Below are 8,143 nucleotides of genomic sequence, written 5' to 3' on the forward strand. Positions count from 1 at the left end.
GCCGCTCATTCGGGCGGACGCCGCGGGCTTCCATCACCACGTCCACCTATGCCTCGAGGAGGTGCCTCTGCAAGCTTGGATGGAGGAAGCCGTTGGTAAGATCGTGGGCAGCTCCTGCATCCTCAACTACTTCGACATAGCCACAAGGGAGAAGAAGGACGCCACAACTTTGGACCTGTGGGCATGGTGCATCAACCCATCGGCGATCCCCAAGATCATGTGGGTGACCATTGTTGGGAATGAGGTTTTCGTCTCTGCCTCAGCCATGGGCGGGCACAAGGGGCTCACGTACAGAGTCATTGTCCATTTGGATCGCCATGAAGACTTCACGCCGAATGCGGACGGCTCCATCCCTTCGAGGCCACGCAACTCCGAGCGCTTCGACTGGACGCATGCCCTCGTCGATGGCGAGGCCTCTCGCCGCGAGCGAAGGCGCGGGGAACCCAACGTCGGTGGCGGCGGGCGTCGACGCGACGACGAGGACAGAGACCGCCATGACGAGGACCCCCGTCGTGATGAGGATCGCCGCGACGACGGCCCTGGATCCTGGCGTGATTGCCTTTTCCGCAGCCGCTCGCGGGCCATAGAGAGGCGGTCCAGCGATGACCGCCGCGACGACCGACGCGACTACCGCGGCGATGGCCGTCGACATGAGACGAGAGGTAGGAGGATCGACCTCTCCAAGGTGCTGCCGCTGCCTGGGGGTGCTGTCGTCCCAGCAGCGGGCTGCCGCCGTCGTCAGCTGGACCCGTTGCCGGCCTCCTCCGGGCGCCGTAGCTCCATGACCGTTCCGAGGAACCCCGACAAGCGCATCTCTCCTATGGCAAAGCTGGCTTGGCGCATCAAGAGGGCGGCCACGGCATGCCTGGGCGGCCAATCCTTGGCGGTGGTCACCCCATCCTTGTCCGCAGCGGGGGCGCCCGGTTTCTCACCTCCCAGGACAACGTCTGCTGCTCCCTCGATGCCCCAGGTGCGTCTGCTGGCACGCACGGGTGGGCTGCTGGGTGCATCTAGGTGCGCTGCGGTGCTGGAGGCCGCGGCATGCTCCCCTGTGACGCCTCTACACCAGGCTGCACTGATGGTCCATTCCACAAGCTCTCCTACGCCCTTCCTGGCGGATGAACCTTCAGAGACGACGCCAATCCTCGCCACCCCGCTCACGACGCCGGGTGGTGCCGATGAAGCCCTCCCCACGCCGCTGTTTGTGCCACGGGAGGCCCCCTTGCTCCCGACGCCGCAGTCCACCAAGAGGAGGCTGCCTGCTGCACACCGGAAGACCCTGGCGCTGGGTTTTTCTTTGAGCCGACGCAGTGCACGGCTGAAAGCAAAGAACAGAAGCACCCCGGTGGCCTAGATGGCCGAGAAGATCTTGTGTCACCGCGTGGGGATTGTGCACGAAGGGAACCAGGTCACCGAGGAGGCCATCAACAAGTTCGCCGAGCTGTTCCAGGGGCAACTGCCGCCCATTGCCATTGGAGCGCTTCGAGCGCTCTTTCGTCTTGACTGTGATCTCGCAACAACCGTGGAAGATGCACTATTGGAGCATGGTGGAGCAAATGGGCTAGACCATGAGGGGTTTGACCAGGTGGAAGGCACAGCCGCGGTTTGATCATTAGTCTGCTCGTCGTAGTCGCTGTTAGCTGTTAGTGGAGTCCTTTGTGTTTCCAATGTTAGTCCAGTTTATGTACTCGGCTGTAGGCATGGCTGATCCAAGTTGGATGGCTACTGTGTACCAGTGTTGGTGTAAGTGTTGGTAGCCTGCAGCTTGCCGCCGCTTCCTGTTCAATATCAGACCTCTTGAAATGATGTGGTTGCTTGCTCTTGCTCCTGTTGATGTCCAAACACCTAAATGATAGAACACAACCTTTGTATCATTAGTTGGAATGTACGTGGGCTCAACTGCCCGGATCGTAGAACTACCGTGCATGAGGTCGTCGCCGCCTCCCGCTGCAACCTGTTGTGTATTCAGGAGTCCAAGTTGGCTGTTTTGGACGCCCAAACTGCTTCTTATATCAGAGGCCACCGACTGAGAAGGTTCACCACCTTGCCGGCCGTGGGCACCAGAGGGGGAATCATCCTGCTCTGGAACGAGGACATCATCAGCGCCTCTGACATTTCCATGGGGGAATTCACTCTGTCGGCCACAATCACAATTTTGAAATCCAATACCTCCTTCAAGTTGACCACGGTCTACGGTCCAACCAACAGCAGCAGAAAGGACGACTTCTTCGCGGAACTGCTCGCGCAGAAGCCGGCGGCCGGCACCTTGTGGCTCGCAAATGGGGACTTCAATCAAATATATAGGGCCAGAAACAAGAACAAAAGTAATGCTAACATCTCGCGTATAAATCGTTTCCGGAACACCTTGCATGCCTGTGAGTTAAAGGAAATCCATCTGCAAAATCGGAAATTCACGTGGAGCAACGAAAGACTTGATCCTACCCTTTGCAAACTCGATAGCTTTTTCTGCAACTCTGATTGGGACGTCCAATTTGGTTCTCGCGTCCTCTCTGCCATGGCGACATCCCTTTCTGACCACTGTCCACTAATCCTGGCTAGCGACCGCGGTCCCAAAAGGCCCCGGAAATTCAAGTTTGAGAACTTTTGGATCAAGCTACCGGGATTCGGTAGGGTCGTGGCGGACGAGTGGGCCAAGCCAACCATGCACACCGAACCTTGTCGTATACTAGCTGAGAAGCTGCGCCGCCTCGGCGTTGCGCTGAGACGTTGGAGCAATAGTTTCTTCTCCACTGCCAAGCTACAACTCACAATGGCCTTGGAGGTTATCCTCAGGTTGGACATGGCCATGGATTTGCGACCTCTGTCCTTGGAGGAGCGAGACTTGAGGGCGAGGCTTAAGAGGAGAGTGACTGGTTTTGCAGTTCTGGAAAGGGCAAGAAAGAGACAGGCCTCGAGGATAGCAAGCCTGAAAGAGGGCGACGCCAACACAATTTTTTTTCACATAAAAATAAATTCAAGAAGGAGAAAAACTTCATCCATAAGCTCAAGATGGGGTCTAATTGGGAAAGCTTACACGAAGAGAAGGAGAAGGTGACCCATGAGCACTTCTCTGGCATGTTGTGAAAAAAGCCTCGGCCGCAAAGAGATTTTAACTGGGATAGCATGCAGTTCATCCATTGTGATCTATCTACCTTAGATGATCCCTTTAGTGAGAAGGAGGTGCTTGACGCCATTGGAGACATGCCTAAGGATAAGGTGCCGGGCTCGGATGGTTTCAATGGAGCCTTCTTCAAGACATGTTGGGAGGTCATCAAAGCAGACATCATGGCTATGGTCAATAGCTTCTCCGACCTTCGATCAGAGCACTTCCATTGGGTGAACACCGCCAACATTGTGCTCATCCCTAAGAAAGATGGCGCTGTGAGCATCACCAACTTTAGGCCTATCAGTCTTATTCATGCGGTGGCCAAGATTGTGGCAAAGATGATGGCAACCCGATTAGCACCTTTTATGCACACTCTGATATCCCGGTCCCAGAGCGCCTTCATCAAACCCAGGAGCATCCATGACAACTTTATGTACGTGCGAAACTTTGCTCGGCGGATGCACCGGTTAAAGAAGCCTACCCTTCTCCTCAAGATGGACATCAAGAAGGCTTTTGACTCCGTTAGATGGGATTACCCGCTGAGCCTTCTAGCCCACCGTGGGTTCCCGGCCTGGTTCAGAGACATGCTCTCCGCCCTGCTCCGTTCGTCATCATCCCGAGTGCTTCTTAATGGGATTCCGGGCGAGCCTATCTGGCATGGCATGGGCCTCCGGCAGGGAGATCCGCTCTCTCCTCTGCTATTTATCCTGGCGATTGATCCTATTCAGAGCATCTTGGAGACCTCCACTAGACAGGGCAAGCTTCACCGCATTGGAGGCAGGGCCACGTGCATGCGTTCCTCCTCATATGCCGACGACGCCACAATTTTTGTGGCGCCTTTCAAGGACATTCAGCAGCTAACCTCGATACTGGCGGAGTTTGGCGATGTCATGGGCCTAGTTACAAACCTTGAGAAGAGCTCTGTCACACCTATTAGCTGCAACGGGATAGACCTTGATGACATTCTTGAGTACCTTCCGACGACTCATGCAAACTTCCCCATGCGCTACCTTGGTCTACCTCTGACAGTTCACCGGCTAAAGAAAATTGATCTACAATACCTAGTGGATAAAGCCGCGGGGAAGCTGGTACCCTGGTTGGGCCGTTTCATTACTGTGGCTGGGCGCACCGAGCTGGTCAAATCGGTGAGCACCGCCCAGGCAGCCTTCCATGCTACGGCAATTAGGCTTTCGGAGAGCACATTGTGTGCCCTCAACAAGATTGAGAGGGCATTCCTTTGGGTTGGAGCAGACAAGGTCTCCGGTGGGTAGTGTAAGGTTAATTGGAAGACAGTTTGCAGACCAAAGAGGCTAGGCAGACTGGGTGTTCTAGACCTTCACATGTATGCGAGAGCTTTGCGACTGATATGGCTGTGGTATGAATGGAAGGAGCCCAGTAGAGCATGGGTGGGCATGGGAAACCCATGTGATTCCATAGACAGAGAGCTTTTCGACGCTGCTACGACTATCACCATGGGAGACGGGCGAACGACGCGCTTCTGGCACTCCCCATGGTTCGAGGGAAAAAAGCCCAAGGATGTTGCGCCCACCATCTTTGCGATATCTTCAAATAGGAGCAAGTACGTGCAAGAGGCCATGCTAGATCACAGATGGATACAATGGATTAACATGGAGGCTGGACTATCGGTCCAGCATATTCGAGAATTTTGCCAACTCTGGGAGAAGATAAGTAGGATACACCTTCATGTTGATCGGCCTGATGACATCAAATGGAACCTCACGGCAAATGGCAAATACTCATCCGCCTCGGCTGACAAGGCGTAGTTTGCGGGAGCAGTGGCAACCAACATGACAAAAGTGGTTTGGGGGAACTGGGCACCTCCAAAGTGTAAGTTTTTTGCGTGGCTTGTTATCAAGGATAGAGTGTGGACGGCTGACCGTTTGCAGCGACGAGGATGACCGAATTGCAATTTATGCCAACTATGCAAGAGGGAGCCTGAGACGGCGGCACATTTACTGTTCAAGTGCAGATACTCCACCCGCATATGGAATGCGGTGAGATGCTGGTTGGATGCGCCTGAGCTGGACAGTATCGCTTGGGCAGGGATCCCAACGGTCCAGGAGTGGTGGGCTACGACTATGCTCGAGCGTGGGCACCGGAGAAAGGCCGTATCCTCACTTATATCGCTTGTATACTGGGAGGTTTGGAAAGAGAGAAATGCGAGGGTGTTTCAGAAGAAATCTTCTATGCCAACAAGCGTGTTCGCGGGCATCAAAGTAGAGGCCCAAAATTGGGTCTTGGCCGGGGCTAAACACTTGGGATCATTGATGCCGCGAGAGTAGCTCTGTTTTCTTTCATTTGTGAAGGAGTAATGACCCTCTTATGACCTGGTTACTCTCTTCTTCTTTATTAATGAAATGAGGCAAAACTTTTGCCTCCGTTTTAAAAATAAAAATAAAATTGGGCCACACACACCGGTACAGTATGGTACAGCACTGAACCACTGGCAGTCCATCGATCTGATCTTTTATTTGATTGGGCTTTATTGGTAGTTCAGTGACACGGATAATCAGAAAGAGCACCTTCAACAGATGCGCAACATGCAGCGTGCTAAAAAACAGTATACAACATTGGAATCATCAGTTTTTACACGCCGCGGTGCGCTGGCTTCAGCGACAGCTGCAAAATATAGCGCGCCCGAGCCGCTCCAGCAGACGCGCTATATTTGTCCTCCTTTTATTACGACTCGATACACATATACGCATAGATACAAACGATAGATATAAATAAAAATGATAGATTAAAACGACAGATAAAATCAATAGATAGGTAGTACATAGATAGATAAAAAGGATATATAGATAGTGCCTAGATAGTTATTTTGCAAAAAAAAAAGTGCGTAGATAATTCATAGCCTCCTCCTACGATAGATAAAAAAATTACTCGTCGTCGGCCTCATCCGACTCGGTCTCCGCCACGGTGATGTCCTCCTCGGACGTCACAATGAAGGCGTTAAGGAACTGATCATCGTTGGAGTCCCAGGACAACGCGTCTCCTAGCTCGATGTTGAATTCAGCGGCCGCCTTCCGTGTACGCCGGTCCTCGCGATAGGCGGCTCGCTCCGCCCTCCTTTACGCGAAGAACCGCTGCTCGTTGATGACGTCCTGCGGGAAGCGTTGACGCCACAGCGCCATGGCTTCCTCGTCCATCTCGACGAGGCTGAGACGACGCTCCCGCCTTCGGTTTTCGCGACGATTCTCGTTGGTGAGAAGCCGCGGGGAGGCGCCAGCTCCTGTGCGATCTCCAGCGTCGATACCTTCGGGAAGTTCATGTCCCTACGGGACCGTCGAAAGCGCCACGCCGCCGCGTCGTACGCCCTGGCGCTCTCGTGGGTGGTCTCGAAGGTGCCGAGGCCGGGGCGCACGCCGCCGGACCGAATCTCGGCGAAGAAGGCGCCGGACGGGCGCGCGCGGACGCTGCAGTAGCCCGAAACTGCCCGGCGGCGCGGCGGCATGGTGGTGCGGTGGTGGCGCGTCGGCGGCGAGGCGAGAAAGCTACAGAGGAAGCGAGGAAAGAGCGGCAGTGGGCGCGTGGCGAGGTGGAGAGCGATGGGAGGGCGTGTGGCGGGCGCTGCATTTTATAGACGCGCCGGACGCTGCGCGTCAAAACTAATGCGCGTCCGGCCGCTTTTTTCCCGCACGCGCAATCGTTTCCCACGCGCCTGAGTTTCCCGCCTCCGCTGGAGCGCGCGAAACCGTCTCCCGCACGCTAAAATCGCATTTTATCGCCCACACGTGTTTTTTGCTGCGACTGTTAAAGATGCTCTAAGCTAAAAAAACTGGCTAGAGTCCAACTGCATGCACTCAGCAAACTCTGCACGCAAACGCACAGGAGCCTGCACCGGAGTATAATTTGGTTACTGTGAAACCATGCATATGCAGGATCTGTTTACCCTAGCGTACTTCCATTTCTCCCTTGGCCTCAATTGCTGCTCGGTGTACTTCCATCGTTGGAGGCATTTGTATGTAGTACAATAATGCCGGAGCACTATGGTTGCTCTGTTTCGGGTGGTTTTGTGGTTGCTCTGTTTTTTCTTTTCTTTTCTGCTCTTCAATTATACTACGTGCTTAACCGGTTCCAAGAAAGGAAAAGTAAAGTAGACTTCAAAGTTTAAAATAAAAGCATGTACAATGATTGATAAAACGATCTTATCTTAAGTTTTGCATGTAATTTAAAGATGATAAAAAACATGTCTACAATGGGTTATATCTTAGCATTATCTTAATAACTCATTATTCCTTAAAACATGGTGAGACAAATTATGCTAAGATATCATCTTTGTCTTCTCTTAAATAAGAGAAGACAAGCCTTTTTAAGTTCTCTATTCTCCACCTCATCATTTATTTTACGTGACATTTCTAATATAGCACCATTGTACATGTCCTAACAAACTGGGAGACTTGTACCTACTACAGATTATGGTAATTAACTTGTGGTCCCGCCCAAATGCAGCCGTTCGCGCGCTACCTGCACGTTGCATGGGTCTTAGTTAAGCGAACTAACAAACTGAAAGCTGACTAATTAAGCTCGCAGATACTATACCACTACCACAAGTCTATGATACTTTAGTATGCTGCTTCTAGTCACGTACGCACTCTCTAGCTCTTTCTTTTGAGCCCTAGCCCTAGCCCTAGCTAGATCCCATCAAAGGCTAGTTAAACAACTCTTAAGAATGTAAAGCTTAATTAGTTCAATGATCAAGGGACCACTTTCGTGTCTTACTTTGCTCCCCGTAGATCAAGGGACCACTTTCGTGAGGAGTGCAAAGAACCCATCGAACTAGCAACCTTGTAAGCATCTCAACCAATTATCACTAAGTTAGAGACAATTCTTTCTCAAGTGCATCACTTGTTAGTTAACTAAAGCGCATTTAACTAATGCACCTACTCCTCGAAGCAATTGCAGATGCCTAACTTGAGGAGGAGGGGCTGATCAAATATGGACGACACTTATTTTGGGACGGATACAATGCTACTGTAACCCTGTTTTTAAAGCCTCCAATCCTTTCTGCAAAGC

The 8,143-nt window shown here is 52.4% G+C and overlaps 2 protein-coding genes across 2 annotated transcripts; one reads left to right on the forward strand and one right to left on the reverse strand.

Moving 5' to 3' along the window:
* Positions 1-1,354: 1,354 nt before the first annotated feature.
* LOC147981108 (uncharacterized) lies at positions 1,355-3,055 on the forward strand. The gene is made up of 2 exons (XM_087515868.1): positions 1,355-1,575; positions 1,879-3,055. The coding sequence occupies exons 1-2, from the start codon at positions 1,355-1,357 to the stop codon at positions 3,053-3,055; spliced, it is 1,398 nt and encodes a 465-aa protein (XP_087371994.1).
* A 2,951-nt stretch (positions 3,056-6,006) lies between these two features.
* LOC147981109 (ethylene-responsive transcription factor 2-like) lies at positions 6,007-6,581 on the reverse strand. The gene is made up of 2 exons (XM_087515869.1): positions 6,283-6,581; positions 6,007-6,196 (listed from the first exon to the last, which is right to left on the reverse strand). The coding sequence occupies exons 1-2, from the start codon at positions 6,579-6,581 to the stop codon at positions 6,007-6,009; spliced, it is 489 nt and encodes a 162-aa protein (XP_087371995.1).
* Between the last annotated feature and the right edge of the window lie 1,562 nt (positions 6,582-8,143).

This window comes from Triticum urartu, chromosome 3A (genome assembly GCF_056163025.1).
Source record: "Triticum urartu cultivar PI428250 chromosome 3A, HENAU_Tu73, whole genome shotgun sequence".
Lineage (NCBI taxonomy): Eukaryota > Viridiplantae > Streptophyta > Magnoliopsida > Poales > Poaceae > Triticum > Triticum urartu.

Coding starts and splice junctions, on each gene's coding strand:
- LOC147981108 (XM_087515868.1), top strand. CDS start 1,355: ATGGCCGAGAAGATCTTGTGTCACCGCGTGGGGATTGTGCACGAAGGG. Junction 1,576..1,878: donor AATGGGCTAGACCATGAGGG/GTTTGACCAGGT, acceptor TTGTATCATTAG/TTGGAATGTACGTGGGCTCA.
- LOC147981109 (XM_087515869.1), bottom strand. CDS start 6,581: ATGCCGCCGCGCCGCCGGGCAGTTTCGGGCTACTGCAGCGTCCGCGCG. Junction 6,197..6,282: donor GGGAGCGTCGTCTCAGCCTC/GTCGAGATGGAC, acceptor CTTCGCGTAAAG/GAGGGCGGAGCGAGCCGCCT.